The sequence below is a fragment of the Lithobates pipiens genome, unplaced genomic scaffold, assembly GCF_037356315.1.
Source record: "Lithobates pipiens isolate NorthernLeopardFrog02 unplaced genomic scaffold, aLitPip1_a1.2 Scaffold_8, whole genome shotgun sequence".
Taxonomy (NCBI): domain Eukaryota; kingdom Metazoa; phylum Chordata; class Amphibia; order Anura; family Ranidae; genus Lithobates; species Lithobates pipiens.
In genome coordinates this window covers 685,908,782-685,936,317 of record NW_027507903.1, presented here as the reverse complement: position 1 = coordinate 685,936,317, position 27,536 = coordinate 685,908,782, and the positions used below count along the sequence as shown (strand labels likewise).

Sequence of the window (27,536 nt, the reverse complement as noted above, 5' to 3'; positions counted from 1 at the left end):
TAATTTTTTTGCAGATTACCATTTGTTTTAATAAGATCTCCTGCAAACTATTAGCATCTATTTCATTTTTTTTGCAGATCTCCTGCAGACTATTAGTATTTATTTAATTTTTTTCACCAGATCTCCTGCAGACTATTGGCATCTATTTCATATGGTTGTTTGTTTTTATGTATATTTTTTTTAATTAAAATCAGTATTACGCTATGGATTCTTTTGTATTTTTTCATATATACCGCCTGAGTCTGTGAAGGGGGGAAGTATTATCCTGTTATTTCCACCAGCATCTATAGGAGCAGGCATTTACCTGTACAGGCGCTGTTTGACTTTTTTAAATTAAAGTGGTCAAACAAATCTGGTAAGCAGTTTGGACTTGTATCTTCACAAGTGGTGTATTGCTGTTTTCTTGGTGGAGGGAGTCGCAAGCCCTTTGGATCTGCTGCTATACCACAATTTAAAACATTTGTTTCTGCACTTGGGTCATCCAAGAATTTTCCATCAAGGAATTTATAAAGACATGTTTGTTGGGACTTTTTATGTGATTGTCTACTAGTCCCTATGGTATTTTATGTTTTCATTATGCTTTATTTGTATGGTGATTAGATCATGTTCCTAATATTTTGTATCAATGTCATTTTGGTTATTGATATGTTTGATTCATTTTTCACGTTTAGAATAATTTATTTAGAGTGCCCCTAAATTACCGTCACTAATCAGTAAGGTGTTTTTTTCACTTCACTTTATAGGGAGCAGCTTTTTTTGTTTTGTTTTTTTTCTTTACTATTTTTACATGGTGTGGAATTTGCGCAGTTGAGGTTCAATTGCCCTTTTCACAGTAGTATGCTGTATGTAGAGCCCAAATTCTGCCTCCCTCACTGCTCTCCCCTCCCTTCCATAAAAAGAGGAGTTGTTTCAGCCCGCAGTCATATACCTGTCCTACCTGCATCTGCTACATCCCTACTCACACTGCTCTCATCTGTACCTGCAGGGCATCAGACTCACAAGATTTCCCTGGATAGAGAGGACATAGATCATATCAGGTACCGAGGCACCGAGAAGAGCTCATGTAACCTTGGGGGGGCTGAAAGAAAACGGGACACCTGTCATCTCTTTGAAGCTGGACCTTCTGTATGGTAAGTTTAGCAAAAGTTATTTCAATTTACTATAGACTGTCCGTTGTGGAGCTTCATATTCAGCATTTCACCTTTTTTGTTTTTTTTTCCATACTATGTGGTCTTTCCTTATGTTAACTGAGGCATTAGTCACCCATAGGGAAGTGTACCAAATGCTTCAACAATATTCAGATACACGCTTTCCACAGCCTCAGCTTACGTCCTCATAGAAAGGAAGCATTGCTTCCTCACTTTCATCTTTTGTGAATCATTTTTGGCCATCACATATGGTATTTTAGTCTAGCATATTCTATGTGTATGTGTTCTCTTTGTATTCCCTTCATTATCTCCTCTATAAACAGAAGTTACACTTGTAGAGCTGTAGCTATAGGCAACACGGATATTAACGTCCATTGGTACCAAGCCAGTCATTGCTCGGTCTTTAAACATTTAGAAACAATGGCTTAGATATAACTCAACTCTTTTAGGACTCATGGGTGAAAATCATCCAGTCCTTTATTCACATTTTGCTTGTCTTGTTGTCTCTGGAACATAATAAATGTTGAGGCATCGAGCCACGGAGGTTCCTTGTGTTAATACCATTCCCATATTGTGCATCAGCACCACCAACACTTTGTGGCGCTATAAAGTGTTACAGAACATGTGAGCCCTTGTACACACGGTTGGAGATTCCGACGGAATGTCCTATCGGACCGTTTTGTCGGATATTCCGACTGTGTGTGGTCTGCATCGGACTGTTTCCGTCGGAATATCCGACGGACCAACTTTTCCAACTTGCCGGTATCCTGATCTGTTCATTGCTGCTTTGTAGCATTTTGTCTTGTTGGTGACGGCGGGGCTCAGTGGCCCTTTAGTTCCATATGGTGGGGTACAGGTCCTTCCCAAATCTTCTAGGATTTTCCTAGTAGAGGGATAGCCTTGGAGTGGTTGGGGGTAACGCTGACTTGGAGGGCAATCAGTCTGGAGGTGGAGGAACAGAATGGTCCAGACTGCGAGTAGGGCAATACTCTCTGGGGTCATGGAGAAGACAATAATACAGTTGGCCATCATTGACCTTGTAGGATCTGAAAATTGTCAGTCTTGGTTCAGAGAAGACACTTCCTCCAGTGTTAGAGATATCATAAGAGTTATGTTTTAATATGTCTTAGTAATGATTGAATAGTATATGGATTAGTATTTAGAAATTTCATTTAGTGTAATCCCATTTACTTAGACGATATTGCGAGCTTAGCTAAAACCTGTACAAAGACGTTAAATGTCACTACCACTTATTTTTAGCATGCTCTTCAAACTCAACATGTCCTATTTTTTTTTCTGCTCGATTAAACATGTTTGTTTGGAAAATACCTAAAAGATAAGTAGAAAAGACCTTGACGACAACATACTGTTTAGAAAACTGCACTGCGTTGCAAAAAGTGGCCATTATAGATTGAAAAATACGGCAATTAATTACTTAACCTGATGTACAACCATGGTATGACCATGCCCGGAAGAAGTCCTTGTGACGAAATCACTTCGGGCGATAGCGTCATTTTCTGTCATCCCGATTTGAAGATACACGTTTGCAAACCAACGTGTTCGGCCTATGCTGGGTTTTTTTACACATTTTTTTGTTAAATCCTGGTGGGAAAAAAAGGTTTTACACTATTTTGGCGTTCATCTCTTATTTGGGGTACATGATATGATTTCACGGTTGGATTGAGAGAACCCGATATCTCCCTCGCTGGCTGTTTGGAGTTTTTGCTGGGTGACCTCACTGCAGGTTTGGAGTATCCCAGATGCACAAGCCTATGTTGACCTCCCGTAATAGGCGGTCAATGCTTTCTGGTAAGGGCACATCTTGATTACTGGTGGTGGTCTCACAAGATGGAGGAAGTTGGTGATACAACGGTCAAAAATTCACTTATTTATGTCACGGTTGTGACTCTTTGGACTCACCTGATGTTTTATTTAGTTTTTGTTTTATTTAGCGCAACATATTTTTTCATTCATTTATGACCATGGCACTCGTATAGTGTTTTTCGTGAAGCCAAAACTATACCTAAAATGTTTAATACGGGAAATTAATGTTTCTAAAAAAGCAACACCAAAACCAATATTAACACCAGCAACTGCTGGATCCACCATTGGAGACCCCTTAGGGCAGGAGGAGACTGAGGCTACTACTTACCCTCCATGCAGAATGGTAGTGGAGCTCCTTCACATACTGTCACTCACTTTGGATTGCGTGCATATGCTATTGTATATCATGTAAACAAGAGTACAGATTTCATAGTGTCATGGCTGTGATTGTAAAGCCGTGAGGGTGGAAGGAGCAGAGGCCACATCAGTGCCTGGTGGCAGATTGTAAACTTTGGTGAAAGGGTCATAAATCTTATATTGTCCTCAGTCTATAGACAAAGGCAGAACTTCTCTGGAAACCAGGCGCAGAACAAACCTTTCTGGTCTTGTTGCCATCTAGGAATTTTACCTAAACACAGAGGGGTGCGGGTCAGACGTAAAGCTTCCAACGAATTCTATTTACAGTATATGTTACGTAACCATTCCAAACATCAACAATTCAAACACCAATAATATCCCAACCCTGCTCCATGGGCCCCTCATTCCAGATAATTCAGTTTATAAGATACATAAACTTTACAAAATATTAGAAAAATAAATAAACCACTTCATAAATAGAGGTCGAACGATCCCCTGTTCGGAACTTTCACAACTTCGTTCCAGAACATCACAAACGTTAGGAACCAAATAAGGAACCCCATTGAAGTCTATGCCACCCCGATCTGGTAAAGTACCCATTTTGAAGGTTTAAATGCAGGTAAGCATGTCCTGAGGGACGTGTATCAATGAAAAAAGTTTGTAAAGTTTGTGTAAAAACATTTTTTTAAATGAAGAGTGATTTACTGATTAAAGTGAAACATGTTTGCCATGGACAAATTGCCAAATGCCATGGACCTGGCATTCTGGCTAAGCGACGCCAACCTTTCACAAACATTGATGCAAAAAGGGGAGAAAGGCTGGTGCCATGGAAGTCGGCTAAAACATCATTTTACTATTGCAGGTGAACAACAGTCCAAAAAATCCAACATGTTTCCACCATCAGGCCTTAATCATGGTTGAGCCATGATTAAGGTGTCAGGAAAGACAAAATATACTCGGGCGGATAGTTATGTGCAGACGGAGATTTCCTTTTAGCCAGAACTGCACTCGGGCAACCACATATGTGCAAATGCATGTGCTCACCGACGTGTGTGTGTGTGCACACCACTGGATTGGTGCCAAGTGGGCTATTTAAACAGCTTTGCTGCACTAAGACCTTGCCTTATGGTCTACAGTGTTTTGCTACATGTTTCCTATTCCTATGCTTGATCTCCTGTTGCCGTTCTGCTATTCATCTGAGTATGCTTGAACACTGCCTGAACCGACCCCTGGCTTGCCCTTCGACCATGTCCCTGCCTGATCCTTCTGCTTGACTACCTGACTATTCTTCTGCATGCTGCTCTGTGCCTGCTAGTTACTGACCAGGCTTGCCTGACTCTGCTCTGTGTCCAGCCTGTGAAGGCCATCCCTGAAGTGCTTTTTTGACTGTTCACCCGCAATGTTTTAGCTCACTTCCATGGCACCAGCCTTCCTCCCTTTTTTTGCATGAATTACATGGCAGTTTGCAGAAACTTCCCAGGCTGAGTTCTGTGTTTTTGAGGCTCACCAGGCATTACATTGAAGGTAGTAGCTTCGATGCACCTATTCTGTTTCCCAAACATCAACAGAGAGCCAACACCAATCAGTCACCAATTTTCAATTATAAGCCAACCCTGCTCATGGGCCCCTCTTTTAAACCAAGACACTTGACTATTGTATAAGATGTACCTTGTTAATGCTACCAACCCTCATACTCTAACCTTTGCCCCACCTTATCAATAAGAGCCAAACAACTTCTGGAGTAAAACAGGCCGTAGCAGCCTTAATTTATTAACAAACATAAATATATAAATGTATGTATATATGTGTGTATGTATATATATATATATATATATATATATATATAATCAATTAACATGAACAATTAACCAAAAAGACATCTGTTATGTAAAAGTCCGTCCTGTTTTTCAAGTCTGTGTAGCAGCTATAAAGGGATGCCCTTTAGTCCTCACTCTTCGGCTGCCTAGCATTGGGGCCCAATTTTACAGTTGGTACACCTGAGAATAGTCACAGTAAAGCCTGCAGGCAGCAGTAAGGCTACTTAATGGGTGTAGAGTGAGTTCCTAGAGGGCTCAATCTCTCTAGGACAAGATAGTAAATCCCCACAGCAGCTCCAGTCCCAGTGATATTGGAGCTCACATCCAGTCACATTTGTGATCAGTCCACTCTCTGCTCTGCACCCAGGTGACAGTCTCTGCACACCTGAATTTATCCCTCCAGATCCCACTCAGGCTACCGATATGCAGCAATGATGGTGCACACTGGACATTGATGTGTACAATCTCCATCTGAGAAATGCAGTTCAAAAGCTCTTGATTACAATAGAGTCCCTCCTCTGGACTACAGTTCCCACAGTGCAGTGCTCCCTGGCTCATTCTATTGAACTCATTAGATTGTAAGCTATTCTGAGCAGGGCCACCTTAATCCTCTTGTATTTTATTGTATTATAACTGTATGGAGTCGGAATGTGGGTCCATGGAGCAGGGTTGGGTTAAACTGGAAATAATTGGTGTTTTGGTTCTATTGATGTTTGGGAAAGGTCTTGCATCATATAAAGAAAAGCCTGGAGCTGGAGTGTAATGAGGTAAGCAGAGGCCTCTAAAGGGGCCTAAAAGGGGTTTTGGTTTGAGAGAAAGGAGGGGATTGGAGCCCGGCTGAGAGGCTGGAGCAGAGGACAGCTACAGGGGGGAGTGGTTCCTTCCCAGCTCATTCTGGCCACGAGGAGCGAGCTTGCAGGGTGGCTGGGGTCGAGGAGCTATTTGCTAGGCTCAGGGCGGAAGCGGCTTCCAGGGGACCTGGTTGGCTCAAGGAGAGGCTCTCTGCGGCGCTGGGAAGAAGTACTCCGGCGGCTGGGTCGGCGGGGGATAGAGGTGTGCGAGCGCGGCGGTCCAGGCCGGCTCACTTTTCCCCGGACCCCCCTTCTTCCCTCTGCAAGTGAACGGCATGGCAGGCAGGGCCTGCTTGGTGCCGCCCGTGAAGCGCGTGGCGGTGCCTGCAGGGGGGGGGGGCTCGCAACAGTGGCAGAACAGGGAGCCTGTGAGGGACAACGCTGGCAGGTCCGTGGCGGCTGGGCCCAGCAGAGGGACTGGCACGGCGAGGTAGGCCCTGGCTTCTGGCTTGGAGTTGGCGGGGCTTGGACGGGTGAGACCTGGGATGATGGCCATCGGGCTTGCAGAGGCAGGCAGGCTTCGTGTCGGGGAGGGACAGAAGGCGACACGGTGAGCTGGCACACGCTGGTCTGGGAAAAGCGAGGAAGAAGTTGGTGGGCGGGTCCAGCATGCTGCGGAAGAGCTTGGCAAACTGCGGATCCCCGGCAGCCAGTGACGTGTCAGCTGGTGGGCCATCGGCGAGTGAAGAAGAGATGTTGGCCAAGCATTCGGAAGGAGAGCTGTCGCAGTTGGACGGCGATGGGCACCGTGGACAGATGGCGGCAGTGGAGACGGGACCTTCGGCTGGTGGGACCCCATCCAGGCATCAGGGTAAGGCTGCCAAGGAGGTCGTTGAAGTGGCAGAGAAGGAAGCGGTGCAAAAGACTTCGGGGGAGGCAACTGGTGAGGTGGCAAAGAAGCAGGACCTGGTTAGGTTGGCGGATGCAGTGAAGTGTGAGGTTTGTGTGCTTTGAGGGGCCCCTTGGGGCACACTTGAAACTGGAGGTACGTGAAAAAATATGGAAGGGGGAGTACGTCAAACTTTTTGCGCTTTTACAGCTGGAAAAGTTCAATTTGGATAGGATCAGGCCAGAGGACAACAAGGACGAGAAGAGGCGTTTTAGGCTCATTCCCAGGATGTTTACGAACTGGTTGCAGGCATTTGCGATCATGGCGAGTGTGACTGGGGAGAAAAACCCAGAACACTGCTCAGCCCTGTTTTGCTATCTGGACGCTGTGGGAGAGGCATATAGAGTATACGGGGGAACAGCTTGGCTGCGCTACGATGAACAATTCCGGCAGCGTAGGGCGATCCGCCCGTCCTTGTGGTGGGACCACAAGGATATCAGTCTATGGATGCGCCTGATGACCTCAGCGAGACAGAGTTCGTTTTTTCCAGGGGGGTCCGGTGGGTCAAGTAACCCTGGACAATAGGCCGCAAGAAAAAAGGGGGTGTGCTGGCAATTTAATGAGGGCTCCTGCAAGTTCGGGGGGTCCTGCAAGTACAAGCACGAATGTTCTGGCTGTGGCGGCGGACACCCCCTGTCCCGCTGTTTTAAGCAGGGAAAAGGCCAGACAGGAGACGCTATTAATAAAGAGGACAATGCCGGTGAGAGTGGAAAAGTTGCTGCCTTTCCTCGATAGGTACCCCGATAGGGAGGCAGTTCAGTTGCTGGCATGGGGGTTTTCAGAAGGTTTTCGGATTCCATCTAGGCTGGTCAACACTCCCCCATTAACACGCAATCTGCGATCGGCCCTGCAGCATGCGAACGTGGTTTCAGAAAAACTGCAAAAAGGTGGCATTGGGCTGCATGGGGGGGGCACCTTCCTGATGGTGCCGATTCCGGACTTGGTAGTATCACCTTAGGGGGTAGTGCCAAAAAAGGAGCCTAACCAGTTCCGGTTAATGCATCATTTGTCATTAACAGAAGGGGGTTTGGTTAATGATGCAATTGACCCGGAAGTTTGTGCAGTCTCCTATACATAGTTTGCTGCAGTGTTCTGGGTGCGGAAGTATGGGCGGGGAGCGAAGATGGCAAAAGCTGATGTGGAGTCGGCATTCCGTTTGCTCCCGGTCCATCCGGATAGCTTTCGTTTGTTAGGTTGTCACTGGCGGGAGGAGTACTACGTGGATCGCTGCCTGCCCATGGGATGCTCCATATCCTGTGCATTGTTTGAACAGTTCATTCATTGAATGGGTGGTGCGGGATGTCGCGGGAGTGAATTCGATCATACACTCTTTTGGACGACTTTCTCTGCGTGGGCCCACCTGCCTCTGAAGTTTGCGCGATCCTGTTGGCTACGTTGGAGCATATTGCTGAAAAGTTTGACATACCTTTGGCACCGGATAAGACGGGAGGGTCCGACGACAGTGTTAAGTTTTTTGGGCATAGTGTTGGACTCGGACAGGATGGAATGTCGGCTGCCGGAGAACAAGTTGATGGCACTGAAGGCTGAGATTCGTGGGATCATGGGATTATGCAAGGTTCAACTTAGACCATTACAATCGTTGTTGGGTAAGTTGAACTTTGCTTGTCGCATTTTGCCGACGGGGAGGGTATTTTGGAGGTGGCTGTCGGCAAGTACCGCAGGGGTTACGTCTCCCAAGCACAATGTGCGCTTAGGGAGGGTACACAGGGAGGACCTGGCGTGCTGGCACACGTTCCTGGCTAACTTCCACAGCAGGGCGCTGTGGATGTCAGGGCCGGTTAGTAATTTCGATCCGAAGTTGTACACGGATGCGGCGGGAGCGGCAGGCTTCGGAGCATTTTTCCAGGGTAAGTGGAGTGCGGGGCCGTGGCCGGAATCTTGGAAGAAGGCGGGGTTCGTGACGAACTTGGTACTGTTGGAGTTGTTTCCTGTGGTGCTGGCGGTGGAGTTATGGGGGAATCCTTTAGGAATTTGAAGGTTCGGTTTCATGGCGACAACTTGGGGGTGGTTCATGTGATCAACAAAATGACGGCGACGTCGCCCCCAGTGGTCAGGTTGCTCAGGCACCTCATATTGCGGTGCCTGCAGTTGAATGTGTTCATTTATGCTGTTCACCTCCTGGGAGTGGAGAACGTCATTGCGGACGTGTTGTCTTGCTTTAAGTGGGACAGATTCACGGGAGTTGGCACCGAAGGTGGAACAGTGCGGGGTCCCTTGTCCTGAGTGGCTTTGGAGGATTGCCTTGGATGAGTAACGGTATAGATCAGAAGGTCGGTGAGCGAAGCTACGTGGTCAGCCTACCATAGGGTGTGGGGGGAATGGTTAGCCCTTGTTCAGCAGGTTTCAGACGGGCATGAACAGGATCAGCGGCTGCTGGACAAGAAATTGTCTGGTTTGGCGTTCTGGTTTAAGTTTCAAGGTTTGCCGGACATGACCAAGGAATTCTGGGTGAGACAGGAGGTGAGATGTTACCGGAGTGCTAAGCCAGGGAGGGACGCGAGGCGCTCGGTGTCGTTTGAACTGCTTGGTAGGTTGACTCAATTAGTGGTCACCTGTTCATCGGCTTACGAGGTAGCTTTGTTTCAAGCCGCGTTTGCATTCGTGTTTTTTGGGGCTTTCCAGATGAGCGAGTTGGTGATCCCCTCTAAGAAGGAAGAAGGGTGGTTAGGGGTGTCGGAAGTGGTATGTGAGGTGGACAGAATGTCACTGTTGGTGCGGAAGTCGAAAACGGACCAGCGGGGAAGGGGCCGGATGGTGCAGGTTTTTGCACTGCCCGGTTCACCCCTGTGCCCAGTAGAGTTGGTAAGGGGTTTCCTTGCACTGCACCCGGTAGTGGGGGGGTCCTTATTGGTGCACCAAGATGGGTCGTCGCTTTCTAGATTTCAATCTATTGTGGTATTTAAGAAATGTTTGGAGGCATTGGGTTTGGGAAATCAGCAATTTTCATCCCATTCGTTTTGCATAGAGGTGGCGACGGAGGCAGTGAGGTGGGGTTTAGATGAGGCTGCTGTTAAGCGGATTGGGAGATGGGAATCCAGGAGGTTTAAATCATATGTTCGCCCCCATCTGATGCCTGTTTAATGAGGTTTGTTGGGAGGGTACATGGGGGTGCGTTAAGTGGTTATGTGTTAAGTGCTATTGACTGTTATGAGGTTGTTTTTTCTTTTCTTGCAGGAAGAACACAGGGCCTGGTCTGAATTGTAGGCCATTCCTACGTGTGTTGGGGGGCTTGGAGAGGAGATGCTCGACCGGAGAGGAGGGAGTTGGGTTTTTCTAGACAGGATGCCTGTATCAGGTGGTTGGGGGTGCCGGGCATGCTTTGGGGGAGGACAGTGTCAGAGGTGCATAAGTTTGCACATCTGGATAGGCCCCCCGATGTTAGTTTTACATGCGGGGGGCAATGATTTTGGCCTTAAGTCCATGTTGGATCTGGTGCGAGATATTTGATTTTTGGCAGCTTCGTCTGGCCTATCCGCATATAATTATAGTGTGCTCGGACTTAGTGGCCAGGACCACCTGGAGGTTTGCTAGGTCGGTGGACAAGATTAATAGGGCACGGAAGAAGGTGAACAAGGTCAGTGGATTTGTGGTCAGGAATGGGGGGTTGGCTGTCCGTCACCTGAAACTGGAGGTGGACACATGGCGTTACCTGAAGAGAGATGGAGTACACCTAAATGTCGTAGGAATTGACTTTTGGGCCCTGGGGTTACAAGTTGGGCTACAGCGAGCTTTGAGGGTTTGGCAGGGCACACAAGGGTAAGGTTTTCCCCTGGTGTGCGGTGGCGTGGTGTTGGTCTTTGCAGGTGAAGGTTAAACCCCAGATATGAAGGAGTTCGGGACCCATCGGTGGTATGGGGCCCGTGGATGGTGGTCCAGCTAACGGTGGTTTAGCTGGAAGGTGGCTACCGGGTGCACTGCGGTCAGTGGTTTGTGTCTCCGAGCCAGCAGGTCAGCTGGAGGCCTATTTTAGTTTTAAGGTACCGCAGTGCTGGAATGGATATGGTGGTTAGAGTGGTGGGTTTTTTCCTGCAAAGACCAACGGGAGGAGTTAACTGATATTACAGGTTTTATACAGTTATGTTAATTTATTTGAATATTTAATAAAGTTTATTGGCCGCTACGGCCAATATTTACTCCAGATTGGTGTGGTCTTATTTTCTGGTGGGTCAAGTATAGGGGAACGTAGCAGTTTTAGGGGTATTGGTTACAGCAATGGGGAAAGTAGTCGCATCTGTTATACTATGGTCATGGTGCAAAAACATCCTTCAAGAGCAACTTCCAACCATCCAAGAACAGTTTGATGAACAGTGCCTTTTCCAGCATGATGGAGCACCTTGTCATGAGGCAAAAGTGATGATTAAGTGGCTTGGGGACCAAAACACGAACATTTTAGGTCCATGGCCAAGAAACTCCCCAGACATTAATTCCATTCAGAACGTGGGGTCAATCCTCAAGTGGTGGGTGAACAAAAAAAAAACAAATTCTGAAAAACTCCAAGTAATTATGGAAGAATGGGGGACAGCCATCAGTCAGGATGTTGCGCAGAATTTGATTGACAGCATGCCGGGGCGAGTTTCAGAGGAATTGAAAAAAGTGTCAACACTGCAATTATTGACTCTTTGCATAAACGTCATGTCATTGTCAATAAAAACCTTTGACACTTATGGAATGCTTGTAATTATACTTCGGTATACTTCAGTATCCCATAGTAGCATCTGACAAAAAGATCTAAAAACACTGAAGAGGAAGTATAGGGGGAAAAAAACACACCCTGCAAGGCAAAGGCATAATGAGCTAGTATGCATAGCATACTAGCTCATTATGAATAACTTGCCTGAGAACGAAGCCCCTGAAGCGGTCCTCCGTCTTCATGTTCGCCGCTGCCATGGATCCCGGAGTGACTTCCGGGTCTTGCTGTGATTCCCCCGGAGCCACGATGACATCACTCCCGCGCATGCGCACGGGAGCCGACACTCGCGGCATATAGCCGCGATCTGCGGCCTGCCCACTGCACCTGCGTGCTGCTGTCTACGGCGCATGCGCTTAGGCGGTTGAGTCCCATTTCTTCTAGGTTAAGTTCCAGCACATCTATTGGAAAACACTATGGTGTCCCCTATATGTATCCCACCAAATGACCTGCACCACATGGTCTTTTCTACAAAGACCTGAATCGCACAACCTACACCACATGACCTACTCCACACTTCAGCAATGCCACTCATTGATGTTTGTTGGACCCCCTAACTCACACCTTCCACTAATGTCTCTGCTCTTGACTACCAACCCAGTAGGCAAATCCAAGGATTCACTGAGCCATCAGTTCTATCTATACAGGTCTACCAAGGGAAAGCCACCATATTCCACACCATTAAATTGATGAGTTGTAGCTAAAAGCAACTCAAGAGACTAAACATTGTCATATTTTCTGCTTTTTCTGTTTCTTCAGATGTTTGCAGCAACAAGTCAAGAGATCCAGCCACCATTTAATCAGGACTCGATGAATACCCCACCATCTATCCAGACTCCAACTTTTGTATTACCCTCTACTTTCTCACCTTTTCTCACGACCCCCCTCACATTCCGCTCTATTTCACCTATTTGCCCATTGCCCTCTGCCCCATCTCCTGCTTTTATACCACCCAAAACCCCCTGGGAAAACACTGGCTGTCTGATCAATGACCGAGACTTGAACCTATTGGAGCATCTGGGGGGCGGTTGCTTTGGAGTGGTCAAGAAAGGGGAATGGAGGATTTCCAATGGAAGAACAGTGAGTATTCCCTTTATCTTTACTAGTTCTCTGAGGTCTCTGCCCCTCCCCCCCCCCCCCCCCCCCCATCATGTTCTGTCTCAATCATCTACTACATCTTTATAGGTGAGTGTTGCTGTGAAAACCCTCCGGGCGAATGCCAACTGTGACCCTAAAGCCCTTCAGGATTTTCTGCAGGAAGTGAATGCGATGTACGCCTTGGAACACCCACATCTCATCCGACTCTATGGAGTGGTTCTTACACAACCAATGAAAATGGTGAGCGACTCAACCTACTGGGGTAACCGGGAGAGAATTAGGGCTGGTTTACACTTCAAAATGTGGCATTGGAGGCGCTTTATTAAAGCTCTCTGAATAGCAATCAAGGCTCCTGTCACTGAAATGGTCACCTTACAGTCCTGGTCACAGGTTACGTTTGCTTCAAAAATGATCCCCCATGCAACTTGGTGCTTCAAAGTGTCTCCAAAGCCTCCATAGAAGTCTACGAGCTTGCTAACAGTACCCACAACATTTTAGAAGCTTTTCTTCCTAGTTAGCTTTGCTTTGTATTGGGGGTACTGCAGGTATGAGATATCCCAGGATGCACTAGGAAACCAACATACAAACATGAAACATGTCATTAGCAGTCATTTTTAGTTCATGTGTATATTCTGGAAGCGTCTGGCGCAGACGTCACATGTGGTGTGCAGGGAGGAGCAACAGAAAGGTGAATGGGGTCTGCACCGGAGCAGAGCAACTAGCAGACGGCACATGTGGTGTGCAACTATAGTGAAAGGTGAGTGGAGACCGGTGAGAGAAGACTGAGCAGCAAAGGACCAGCAGAACTGCGAGGACCAGAGCAGGAGAACCTAGCAATGTCCATACACACAAAAAAGTCCAGGGGCATGAGTCACTGTCCAAAATGGGAAAATGCATAAACTGAGGTCGCTGCTATCCCAAAACTCATAACCAATGACACTGAATAGACAAACCTAAATTTGAGAGAAAAGCGCTGTACCCCAGGGAAATAATTAAAATGCCATTCCTTGCTAAAAGCATGACATTGTTGGATAAACAAGGGCATACAGAGGCAAGGGATGGTGCCAACCCAGAGGAAATACCTGGAGGTTTGAAGCTGCAAGAGTGACAGGGTGGCTCCTGGTATTATGATCAGTCAGCTTGGACTGTGAGATGAAAGGTGTGCACAGCCAAACTCCTGGGGGTGGAAGGGAGGTCTGTCCCAGCACAATGGCCCACTGGGGGGGTAGCTGTTGGTGAGGTCGGCTCATGGGTGTATGGATCGACCACCTAAGGATACCAAGGCAGGTAGAACTGGCGGCCGTGTTGCGTGATCCATCGCTCAGGGAGGATGTCACAAACTGGGCAGAAGTGGAGCCTGAAGGCCACAAGCTATGGGCAATGCTGGGAAGGAGAGCCAAGCCAAGACCACTGTGCCTAAGAAATGTGAAGAGCCAGCTGCAAAGACTACATGTTTTGAGACAAAAAGCCCCTTCAGGAAAGGGAGAGAGCTGGCTGAAACTAGCAATGTCGCCTGTTGTATGCAGGGGGGGAGGATCAGCAAACTAGAGGATCAGCAGAGCTGGGGGTTACGACTTAGTGGGGGTTGGGTAGAGTTGGGGGCTACTATTTAGGGATCAGCAAAGCTGGGGGCTACTAAGCGGTAGATCAGCAGAGCTGAAGGATACTACTGAGTGGGAGATCAACAAAGCTGGGGGTACTACTGAATGGGGCATCAGCAGAGCTTGGGGGTACTACTGAATAGGGCATCTGTTGAACAAAGGTGCTAATGAGCGGGGTTTTGCTGAACAGGGGTACTAATGAGCTGGAGATCTGGTGAGTGGGGGTAATACTGAGTTGTTGGCTCTACTGAGTCCCTTTAAAACAAACCGACAATCAACACATATAGGGCATTTGCTAAGCTTCATTAAAGCTTCAAAAAAGCACCACGAAGCATCACAAACACATCTTGTGTTGGACGGCACAGTGGTGTAGTGGGTAGTACTCTCGCCTAGCAGTAAAAAGCGTTGCTGGTTTGAATCCCAACCACGACACCACCTGCCTGGAGTTTGCATGTTCTCATTGTGCCTGCGTGGGTTTCCTCCCACACGCCAAAGACATGCTGGTAGGTTAATTGGCGTCTGTCCAAAATTGGCCCTAGGATATGAATGGTGACCTTGGATTATGGACTCCTTGAGGGAAGGGACCAATATGCGTGTGCAATGTATAGGGACAATTGTAGACACTCGTCAGGTAGGTTGTACTGGATGGACTGGTGTCTTTATTCAACCTTTGTAACTATGTATCTTAGAAGCATATTGAAACGGTAGGATCTTTAATGTGTGTTAAAGTTGAAGGAAGTGTAAGTGAGCCCTAAATGTCATTTACACAAGAGAGGCGCACATATAGAAAGAACATCAGTCCCCCCCTATCATCATAATGACCTCCTCCTGTAGGGTGACACAGAAAAGGAACATGAGTCCCGTGTTTCCTTCTGAATGGTCACAGAGGTATTACGTATATACTGTCTCTGTATAATTTGGACCTTTTTTTCTATCTTTGTGTCTCAGGTTACAGAGTTGGCACCGCTCGGATCCTTACTCGATCATCTGCACTCTTTTGATGGCGTGTATTCTCTGCAGCTCTTGTGGTTATATTCCATCCAAATTGCCTCTGGGATGAGATACCTTGAGACGTGCAAGTTTATCCACAGGGACCTGGCAGCCCGGAATGTGTTGGTGGTCAGTGAAAAGATGGTAAAGATCAGAGATTTTGGATTGACGAGGATCTTGGCGGCAAATGATGACCATTACACCACGTCTCCTGGCCGAAAGATCCCCTTTGCATGGTGAGGATGGAGTTCAGCACATAGTTGGGTAGTAGAATCGACTGAAGGATCTGTCCTCTAATGTGAGGAGTAAGATGCTAACCAACTCTAAGGTTGTGTTATGTTTGGAAAGTCTTAATCACTGATGAGTCCATTATTTTCCCTTTGTGTGGTAGGTGTGCTCCGGAGAGCTTAAAGTTTGGCTCGTTTTCACACTCAAGTGATATCTGGATGTTCGGGGTCACCATGTGGGAGATGTTCACCTATGGACAGGAACCGTGGCTTGGCGTAAATAGGAGACAGGTAATGTATAGATCCTGTGGAGCAGTGTTCTGCATATTGTGGCCATTTGCCTTCGCCTGACCCTTGGGGCACTATTCCTGCTACTGACACCAACAGTGGGACATAATTCATCTCATTGACACCAGCAGTAGGGTACTATTTCTCCCATTAGTGCCATTGATAGGGCTCTATTTCTCCTGCTACTGACCTCCGGTGCTATATAATTAGGGATGAGCCTGATGTTCGCCGAACAGCAAACATTATGTGTTTGCAGCAAATTCGAAAGCCGTAGAACCCCATTAAAGGCTATGGGACATAACATTAGCAAAAATGCTAATGTTAAAGGCTTATATGCAATTTATTGCCATAAAGTGTTTGGGGACCAGGGTCCTGCCTCAGGGGACATATATCAAAGCAAAATTTTTTTTTTAAAAAGGGCTGTTTTTTTGGGAGCAGGGATTTTATTGCCTAAAGTGAAACAATAAAAAATGAAATATTCCTTTAAATATCGTGCCTGGGGGGTGTCTATATTATGCCTGTAAAATGGCGCAGTTTTCCTGTGTTAAGAACAATACCACAGCAAAATGGCATTTCTAAAGGAAAAACAAATTTAAACTGCTAGAGACTGTAATAAAATGGCGGGTCTCCATAATACAGATAAAACTTATTGAAAAAAATCGATATGGGTCCCCCCAGTCCATTGCCAGGCCCCTTGTGCCTGGTATGAATATTAAGGGGAACCCTGTTCCGAAAAATGGGAAATGGGGGGCCCTCTCCCCCTGCCGATAAGTGATCTTATGGTGAATCCACCGCAGAGACCAGTTTTATCTAAAAGCGGACTGCCCTCTGAAGAAGAGGATACCTGGGTTATGGTAGCTAGCTGCTACCATAACAATATTCCTCTTGAAAGTAGTGACCTAAACTTGTGGCAGGAGGTCAGTAAGTGATTAATTTTTTTTTGCATTTGATCCATGTCCCCTGGGGCAAGACCCGGGTCCCCAAACACTTTTTATGACAACAACTTGCATATAAGCCTTTAAAATTAGCACGTTTTTTATTTTTCATGTTCGTGTCCCATAGACTTTAACTCTGTTCGTGTGTTCGTCTGAATTTTTTGCCTGTTTGCAAGTTCTGGTGCCAACCGAACCGGGGGGGGGTGTTCGGTTCAGCCTTGTATATCATTTTGAATAGTCCCACTGACTACCAAGCCTGAGGCATTGCTTACTCCCACTGGTCCGAATCTGGTCCCCCTAAAATATGAAAGGACAGTAAACTTCCCCCCGGTTTAGAAAGTTTGGAGCATTATGCTTTAAAGTACCACCAATCACCTTTCCAGTCCTGAGTTTGGTAACTGTGTCCATTTCTCCAGATTTTAGCTGCAATTGAAAGACATTCTGAGCGGCTGGAGTGCCCTGAAGATTGTCCTCTTGCTTTGTACAATGTGATGATGAAATGTTGGGCATATATACCGAAAGAGAGACCAAATTTTACCTCTATCATCAGCCTTCTGCAAGAGGTGAGTGCCTTGTCTATCAGAGATCTGTTTTAAATGTAGCGGCCATAACCCCTTGTAGGGCGGCCTTAATTTATTGGGCTTATCCGTTACCTCCGCTTGGCTTGTCCTTCCACGTCTAGGGGTTCCCAGGGTTGATACCCAACAACTTGAACGCCGACACAAATAAAGTCCTTTTGAAAGGTTTTATTTTGCAGTTGTAACATCCAATAAGTCTCTCATGGGAACAGAGAGCACAGGTGAAGAACTCGGGTACCTTGAACTGCAGATCTAACAAAGTCTCTAATTCCATCCAGAGAGTAGTCATCCGCAACTGGGTACTTCAAGGCTGAACAGATCTTTAGCCAGAGATCATGGCAGTAAGCACGTTGACTCAAAAGTTGAAAAAATCCTATGCACGTGTACAGGTTGTAACTAAGGGTGAACAGGAACCTTTTTCTTCAGTACCTGGAACGTTCTCTGTCTCCTTAAGCCCTTGTACACACGGTCGGAAGTCCGAAACTGGTGTTGCATGGTTGGACAAAGTTGTCGGAAAATCTGATCGTTCAGGAACGTGATGATAGTTCGTTACGACGGGACTACGTTCAGGCTAGTAGTCAATAGCTTTGGTCTCCTAATTTGATCTGAGCATGCGTGGCACTTTGTCCGATCAGAATTCTCTACAAACGATCGGACAAAGTCCGATCAGATCATGTCGGAAAATTTTATATCCAGCTCTTAAACTTTGTTGGTCGGACATTCCGACAAAAAAGTCAGATGGAGCCCACACACGGTCGGATTATCCGACAACACGGTCCGATCAGACATTTTCAGTACAAGAGCTAATAGTAGTGGGAAAAGCATGGATTTGTCAATGTCCTTCCCAGGCACTTCTCAGAATGCCACTTGTGGCCCTCCTCAGAAGAGTCCTCCCCCAGTCACTTCCACGAGCGGTGATGCCTCTCCAAGCCGAGAGCACACCCGGACACCTTGAATCCCCCCTCAGTTACTGCGCCTCGAACCAGCTGGTTCCGAGACTCGGGAACAGACGGATCCCTGACCCAGACCAGACGGGTCCATTGGGGGTAACTAACAGGAACATGTTTTGGGATGTCGGACACCCTTTGACCAGGACCCCTCGCGGGTCTACCCCGGTCCTGGAACCAGAACAGACCACTCGGGCCTCACGAACTCCTCTCCCTAAACACGTGACCCTAACATCTTAAGTACCCCCTCCCAGACTCCTCAGCGAGGCCCGGCACTCCTGCTGATTGGCTCTGAGAAGGCTGATACCCAAAACGTCCAACCAGGCCTGGTTCTGGCCTGTCATGTGCACCTCACCTCACACATGACCAAGCAGAACTTCTAACATAGCCCAGCCAAACTGATGTCAAGGTCAACCTACATAATTAACCCTCAGAACCCCTATTCGGAGGCAAAAACTAAATTTACATTTGTATGACACTTTGTCCAAAATGTCATCCGCTACATAAATATCTTCTAATTCTGAAAGGACTGCCCATGAACTGTCTGCAATATTGCCCTGTAGGTGTACCCTCTGATGGATCTAGGGGAGGCTTTTTGGATACAGGAGATCCATCTCTGATATTTTCCTCTACCCTAACATGTAATGGACTTGGAAGACTATCACCATTTTTGGCTTTTACTTTTATCTTTTATCAGACCTGGGGGTCTGTCTTCAACTTTGGCCTCCTCTCTCATATGAATACATCTATATCGTCTGTCTGTTATCACCTTATTTGGTCTGCAATAGATCTAGGAAGTGATTGACCTCTGCTGGTGGTCTTTCTTCTTTAAAATACTTCCAGGAGATCTATCTCCGATGTTTCCATAAACCAATCTCGAATACAGTAAGTCAGTCTTCCCCACTATGATCTGATATCTCCAATGTTGTGCTTTATACAATAATCATTTCAGGAGGACTATCTCCTAAAGGCTTCTACCCATTGGGAGGTGCAGCTTGGTGGTATAAAATACACAGGGTCCAGTTGCAGCAAACAGAACTTGTATTAAAGTCAAAGTTCAACTTTACAAACAGCCCGGCGGGAAGGCGCCTGACCAGGGACACTCATAGGTTGTAACGGCAATGTGGAACACAGCAGGTCTTGGGAGAGCTGCCAACGTCTGCCTCAGTGGGCAGAATGCAGCTATTTCCTGACAGATGGGTGACCTGTACCTACACTACTCCCAAAATATGCACCAAACCCTTAAATAGACTCTGCTTGACCCAAGATAGCCACCAGGGTCACATGGGATGACATCCAACCGGATAGCTTTCTCAGTGACCCAGGAAACCATAGAGGAGCATTCCTCTTGACTTTCTCCCACTCTACACTTGTGCTGCAGTTGAGTGCCATCTGCAGTGGAGAAAGTGGAGTGCATCTGCCTGCATATGAAACTTGATAATGTGAGGTGTTAATATAAAGTCTCAATTTCTGTAATTTCCTTGCTGCACTCCAATACGACTCCTTACTCATTATGTGACCTCTCTTGATAGTTCTTTAACAGAAATCTTCTTAATTCTACAGGCGAAACCTCTTCAGGTACGAGTTGTGCAGGAAGTTGACAATTTCTCCTGTCTGCCCCTGGATGCTGGGGATGCCGTCATTTTCATTGAAGTTGGGTAAGGAAAAATATTTCTCTGTACTCATCCACCATTCGTCCACCTCCGTCCATCAACCATCCGTCCACCTCCATCAACCATCCGTCCACCTCCATCAACCATCCGTCCACCTCCATCAACCATCCGTCCACCTCCGTCAACCATCCGTCCACCTCCGTCCACCATCTGTCCACCATCTGTCCACCATCTGTCCACCATCTGTCCACCATCTGTCCACCATCTGTCCACCATCTGTCCACCATCTGTCCACCATCTGTCCACCATCTGTCCACCATCTGTCCACCATCTGTCCACCATCTGTCCACCATCTGTCCACCATCTGTCCACCATCTGTCCACCATCTGTCCACCATCTGTCCACCATCTGTCCACCATCTGTCCACCATCTGTCCACCATCTGTCCACCATCTGTCCACCATCTGTCCACCATCTGTCCACCATCTGTCCACCATCTGTCCACCATCTGTCCACCATCTGTCCACCATCTGTCCACCATCTGTCCACCATCTGTCCACCATCTGTCCACCATCTGTCCACCATCTGTCCACCATCTGTCCACCATCTGTCCACCATCTGTCCACCATCTGTCCACCATCTGTCCACCATCTGTCCACCATCTGTCCACCTCCATCCACCATCCGTCCACCTCCACCCACCATCCGTCCACCTCCACCCACCATCCGTCCACCTCCACCCACCATCCGTCCACCTCCACCCACCATCCGTCCACCTCCACCCACCATCCGTCCACCTCCACCCACCATCCGTCCACCTCCACCCACCATTCGTCCACCTCCACCCACCATTCGTCCACCTCCACCCACCATTCGTCCACCTCCACCCACCATTCGTCCACCTCCACCCACCATTCGTCCACCTCCACCCACCATTCGTCCACCTCCACCCACCATTCGTCCACCTCCACCCACCATTCGTCCACCTCCACCCACCATTCGTCCACCTCCACCCACCATTCGTCCACCTCCACCCACCATTCGTCCATCTCCTATTATACACAGCTAATAACTGGTCATCAGTCATTTTCTAACAATTATCTGTCTTCCCACTATTAACATACATTATCAATATTTCCTTGCTGAACATTCTTGATCCATCCATCGTTCACTATATTCCATGTGTGGTCAACTATTTATGATCAGTCTACTTGATCCAGAGAAGGTCACGGTGGCAGTAGACTAATTGGCCAAAGCCTTCATTTATTGTGCTATAGACTCAGGTTTTGCTTGTGGGATTTTTTCCGAGGCCACCTGTGGGAGATTTACTCTGGGCCTTGGGCTTACCTTTGGGGTGCCTCCTCCATGTTTAAGATGCCCGAGACTGTTCCAGCTTTAGATTCTCTGGTGGCAACTATACTATATATAAACCCAGATGTTTTCTAACAAAATTATTTTTTTTTATTTGCATTAGTACATTTACATTCCTTGTATTGTTAAATAAGAATTTTGTAAATTCCTTCCCAAAGGTTTGAACCTAAGCTCTGGAGGGGACAGAATAAGAGGACTCTTAAAATTGGACCTTTTCCCGCTGGTGTCATCTGTCCAGAGGACTTTAACAATGCCTGTAACGCTTTGCACTTGCCTAACAGTCTGGAAAAGCTTTCTCTTAGGAATGTTGACTCAGAGAAAGAGTAAGTCTTTTACCACCCCTGACAAAAGGAAGTAACGGTACTTCTCACATACTCATGAGTTCTTGCTTCTTTCAGCATGAGAGCCAAAGCAAAGGAAGATCAAAGATGTGGTCCTAGACATACAAAACTGCATCGACGTAAGTGTCTGTGTGGTGAACATTGGCCCTTCTCATCTCCTCCCTTCTCCTTTCCATGTCTTCCCTTCTTTCCTTTCTCCTTGCCTTACCTTCATCAGTTATAATACACTTTTACCTTCCAACCTCTGTCATTAGTGCTGTTTTGGTCAGTTTCTTCCATTATGTCCTTACATTTATCTGAATTGCACCCACAGGTATTTCTAAAAGTCTGGAGAACATCCATGACTGCAAGGCAAAGGACAAGCCTCATAACCAGCCCTCGCCTAAGCCCTGTAGACCAGATATGAATTCTACAGCAGCTCTGCCCCGTGAACTGTCTGCACGAAGACTGAGCGACCAGCCCCCAGGGAATTTGATGGAAAATCTAACGCCTCCTAAAACATCCTCCAAGGACAGGTTTCTGGCTGTGCCCACCAGGCATAGCCCCAGTCAGTTCTTAAGCTCCAATAAGAAAGATAAATTTCCATCGAACCCAAATTTGGGTCCAGGAGAGGCCCCGATTGTCACTCAAGTGACACAAGAATGCAAATCTCGAAGATGGAGCAGCAAAATGACTCACAGCGAACTGCTGAGAAAGATCAGAGAGGTGAGGACACCGAGGGATCTACGCATTATTAAAAACATATGCAAGCATTTTGTAGGAGGAGGGGTGCTGTTGAAGGGAATAACAATAAATTAGCTTTGCAGTCCTGGAGTTCTGGTGGCAAGCACTCCTCTCTATCCTGGTGCCCCTTTGTCACCCTCTGGCTCCCATGATTCCCCATAGTCTTCAGTCTAATGCAAAGTGACAGGAGGAGCTCAGAACCAGGAAATTCAATGTGTAGGACCTAAAGTGTCAGAATAGAGGAAAGATGAAAAAGATGGATCAGCGGGGCACCTCTGCCTCTCCTTAGCCAATCTACATGATGTAGACCTTCAGGTATTTTGACTTCCTTTTTAGATGCAACACCATCCTTGATATTCTTCATCTAGAGGATTGGGTGTCTTGGTGAGCCTTCAGTACTTTGCACTTCAGGACACCAGTACTTTGTACTTGGTAGTGATGAGCTGAATGTTGTATAGAAGAAAAGATTTGCCCCAGATTGTTATCTATTGATGTTCCTCGTGGTTTGCTGGTCCACAGTCAGAATAGCTTAAGCTGCTACAATGGTCCTCCGATTCCTTTTGAATGAGGGAATAGATGTTTTCCTAGTGGCATGGCCACATGAGTGTGATGCCTCATAAAGATATAGATCCCTTTTAGGGCCCATACAGGGCCCCTTCACCAGATCACTTTGATGCTGACAAATCCATAAATGATACGTCCAATAAAATATGCAGAGTCATTGGATCAACAGTAAAGAGAATTTATTTGTGGCTGCTCCTCAGACACTGACCCAAAACAGCAGCCTCCATGTTCCTTTCATGACATGTACACTTTAATGTAAGTGGTGCATTATACAGGCGTAGCTGAAATTCTGGCTGATGCGGACATATTTTATAATGTCAATGATCTACTTTTCTGCAGGTGGAGGATCAGATCCATGGCGTGACACCAGGGAAGTGCCATGAAGCCCTGCGTTTCTTTGGAGGGGACGTGATGCGGGCCACCAAGCACTTAAAGGTGACCATTTCCTAATAAATAAGCAAACTATTCAACTCACTGGTGAATATAGATTGGAAGTCACTGATAAATGTCTCCTCTTTATCATTGGTGCTTGGAACAAAGCTTTCTTCATGGAGTGTAAAACAATTTTATTCATTACAGAGGAATGGGAGTGAGTTTTTATACACAGCATTAGAATTAACCAAATATTTTGGGTACCTATCCTAAGATTGGAACTGGCAAAGGCTGGAATTGTTTGGAGGTTTGAGTACAATCTTGTGAGATTTCCTGGTGGCCATTGAGGACCTTCTATGAATGCTAGCTCGCCAGGTTGGCTATAATACTTTCTGCATTACTGACCTAGAACAAGTGTGGAGATCAGGAAAGTCTTGATCCCTCATTTGTATTCTTGGTCCAGGTTAATCTATGAAACCAGTGGATTGGCATAATAACCCTGAAGGTACCATTATAAAATTAGCAATGGAAACTATTGGAAAATATACCAAAAGGGAAAAGATCCATGGGTGATAATTAATTTGGGTTGGAGTTTGACACTTTTCAGTTTGCTAGAGAAGCTTCTTGATGGCTGCTACAGCCCTCTACCATACTTTGTGGCTTGGACACAAGATGTCATGGGCCTGCAGCACCACCACCATGAACTTCAAGGTTAAATCTTTTATATAAATCTATAATATAAAGACATTTCAGAGCAAAATCAGATTCCATATTAAGATCTGAAGTTACTATAAAGAATTGCAACTATATTAAGAAACTAAACTATATTAAAGAAGAATCAATACACATTTATGGGTAGAAAAGAAGCTTTCACCAGAAGGTGGGGGTTGTCAGAAGGTGGCGTGGTCAGATGGTAGGGTGATTGAAAGGTGGAGGAAACAGAAGGTGGGGTTGTCAGGAGGTAGGCTTGTCAGAAGGTGTTGTGGTCAGAAGGTGGGCATTGTCAGAAGGGGGTGTGGTCAGGAACTGGGGTAGTCAGAAGGTGGAAGCTGTCAGAAGGTGAGGTGATCAGCGGGTGGGGGGGGGGGGGAATAAAAAGGCTAGATTGTCAGGAGTTATGGTCATCAGAAGGTGGGGATTGTCAGAAGATGGGGTGGCTAGAAGTTGGGATAGTCAGAAAATGGGTGCTGTCAAACTGCAGGGGCAGTAAGAAGGTACAGTGAATATTAAGGTGAGGGCTGTCAGATGGTAGGGGCAGTCAGAATGTGAGGGTTGTCAGAAGATGGGGTGGTGAAACGGTGGGGGGATAATAAGTTAGGGTGGTGAGAAGGTGGGGTTGTCAGAAGGGGGATGGTCAGAAAGTAGGTGAGGTTGTCAGAAGGTGGGGGGGATCACAAAGGTAGAGTTTACAGAAGTTAGGGTGGTCCGGAGGTGGGGTTGTCGGGTTTGGTGGTCTGGATTTTGGGTTGTCAGAAGGTGTGGTGGTCAGAATGTAGGCAAGGGTTGTCGGAAGGTGGGAGGATCCCAAAGGTAGAGTTGTCAGGTTTGGTGGTCTGGATGTTGGGTGGCCAAGATGGTGGGGTGGTCAGAAGTGGAGGATATCATGATATAGGGTTTTCAGAAGTTAGGATGGTCAGAAGGTCTGGTTGTCTGGAGGTTGGGTGGTCAGAAGGGGGGATGGTCAGAAAGTAGGGATGGGCAAGAAGGTAAGGTGGTCTGAAGAGGGGGTGGTCAGAAATTGAGGGTATCGGGTAGGGTTTTCAGAAGTTAGGATGGTCAGAGGGTTTGGTTGTTAAACATGACTCCAAGTTGAGTTGCTATGACAACCCAACCTTTTGACATCTTGAATTACAACCCCAGTGGGACTGATGGAACAAGTTGGAGGGAATTCTCAATCCCCCATTAATGGAGAAAAGGGGTGTAAACCTTCGGTTCCATATTCACTGCAGGAGAAATCCTTTGCACTTTGACCTATTATGACTATTTCATGGATTTAGGATTTTTGCAATTTATGCAACATTGTGTATGGTGAATGTGGGGGCACCCTGGTACAGTTTTTAATATGACAGATCTGTCACATTTTAATGGATGATGGGTTGTTATGACAAATGGTGAAGTGGGTTTCTTTTTTGTAAAATATATTTCTTGAAATCGGTAGAATTTACATGAATTTACAATGTGAGGCTCTTTGTATCATAGAATTTCTTTCTCTTCAGGTGGTTCATGTGTACAACATGAGCCAATACAGTAAGGAGGAATGCCGCCAAATCCTAGAGAACGTCAATTGGGACCTGGAAGCGGCTTCAAGCTATGTCCTGCGGCATAAGAACCCTCAATAATGGGACTGACTGAAGTTTCTTCCCTCCCTTTACGCAGATCAATTCAAAATTCCTGGTGACCTAGAAAGGTGTTGAAAGTCATGTCTCTACATATTTGGATTTACCATCGCAGCTCTGACTGTACTGGCTCTACACACAAAAAAGCTTCTGGATACATTGGTTGGCTTTTCTTTTTAATTCTGAGCTTGACATGTTTTCAACATCCCATCTGCCATTTTTATCACTCCTAACATCCCAGCACATTCAGATTCCGGTAACGAAGGAATTTCATTGAAGGATTTGCTTTGGCTGAACAGTTTAGTAAAATTGGGCAGCACCATGCAAAATGTTTTGCCTCTGCTTCATCTGAAAGATGTATACTAATCAAGAGGAACCAGAGTGCACTTTCAGGCGTCCGACTTGGAAATGGCGTGTGCTACATTTCAGAATGGCGTCACATTTATTGGTGATCCTCTTGTGTTAGGACATCACTGAGGAATTGTCGATGGTCAGCTTCCACTATATCGTAGATTGCTTTATTGCTCATAGATCAACTGGTACTTCAAAAGCAGGCAGAGCGAGCTCCAGTAGCATGGTCAAGGTCAGTACCACAGACAAGGTCAGGAGCAAGCCAGGTTAGCAATGGGAGGTCAGTCAGGAAAAGCAGGAGCAGAGGAACACAGATTTCAGGATTCAGGGATTAGCACACATCTGGGTCTCCTTTAAATGGGCAGCTCTGTACCATACCTGGGATAGGCCGTGCATGGGTGCGCTGGTGCACGACGACATATACACCAGAGCTCATCTGTATGCTGGCACTTGTGCATGAGCATCAGCTGTATTTGTCTCCTGACATCTCCATTGATCTTTTTTTAGCTTTCTATAATGGTAACATTCTGACCACCACTATAAGGGTTTTGTTCTTTCTGCTAATCACCAATGTAGGAGGCATTTTCTTTCCATTGACCCCCAAAGAATTGGATTTAGTGACCTGAGAAATATTTTGGGGGGTAAAAAAGGCTGCTGTATACTGTACAATCAGTGGCTAGGCACGGAGACTCATGGAGGCCAACATTTTTGGAAATGTTCCATCCCTCTGGACACAGTTCACCTCTCAAGGCAAGGGGTGTGACTCCGTTTTAAAATCTGGAAAATTATCAAGAATTATTTTTTTAACAAACTTTTCGTGTGTGGTAAACAAAGCGAGTTTTATGACAATGGGTTGGGGTAGGGTGACATGAAATGGGAATTAAGAAATCCATGTCCAAGGCATAGGTTCAGCAGATGACGTCCAGGTCTGTCACTAATGTGAGATATTGACACATACTGTGGTTAGTGATATAGGGGGCTGAGGCACTTGGCCATAAGAATGTCTACCAAAGTGTAATTTCTACATAAGTGTATCGGCAGTTTAACACGGCAGTTCAGCTAAGGCATGCAAGCAGGTGCTTCCAAAGGGTTTGATATTGTGTGTATTTTTTGTATATATTTTTGACTGTTCTGAATAATTTGTTTGCATTGCTTTGTAAAATTGTATATTGCTATGTGAATTAATTGCACTGTTTACTTATATTGCCCTGTAGAGTCGGTAAGTACTGAAAAGCAAGGGTTAACACTGCTGGTCTGGTTTTCCTAGGCTTTTTTGGGATGTACCATCCACTGTGGGGGGGGGGGGGGGAGAAACAGTTAAAAGGGTAACTGCAGGATGGGAAGGGAATAGCTGTGCCAGGATGTAACGGAATTTTCTTCTGCCCCCCCCCCCCCTCCCTCCACCTTGTGGGATTAGTCGGGCTTCCAGGGATATGGACTTTAAAAGGACTTTCTCACCTATCTAAAGCATGACCACCTCAAAGTGCACCAGGAAACATCTAAGGGGCACAAAGAGGTGATTTGTAGTAGCAAATAAATGCCTGTATATTTTGTTATACTTAAACAATTTATTCATTTTTTCTAATAAAGAACTTTGTTTTTTGTGTAA

At 46.3% G+C, this 27,536-nt stretch overlaps 1 protein-coding gene across 1 annotated transcript; it reads left to right on the top strand.

Annotated features, from left to right (window-relative positions):
• The first annotated feature begins 935 nt into the window (after window positions 1-935).
• Window positions 936-27,536, top strand: LOC143962196 (activated CDC42 kinase 1-like). Its single transcript, XM_077471526.1, has 12 exons — window positions 936-1,130; window positions 12,354-12,674; window positions 12,780-12,932; window positions 15,242-15,519; window positions 15,675-15,801; window positions 17,150-17,296; window positions 19,822-19,916; window positions 21,399-21,563; window positions 21,639-21,700; window positions 21,895-22,286; window positions 23,208-23,303; window positions 25,457-27,536. Exons 1-12 carry the CDS (start codon window positions 1,128-1,130, stop codon window positions 25,577-25,579), a joined length of 1,962 nt encoding a protein of 653 aa, XP_077327652.1. The 5' UTR covers window positions 936-1,127; the 3' UTR covers window positions 25,580-27,536.

Bases quoted from the DNA above. Each gene is read 5' to 3' on its own strand.
- LOC143962196 (XM_077471526.1), top strand. The intron at 12,675-12,779 runs GTGAGTATTCCC...ACATCTTTATAG, and splicing joins GGATTTCCAATGGAAGAACA to GTGAGTGTTGCTGTGAAAAC. The intron at 21,701-21,894 runs GTAAGTGTCTGT...TTGCACCCACAG, and splicing joins ACATACAAAACTGCATCGAC to GTATTTCTAAAAGTCTGGAG.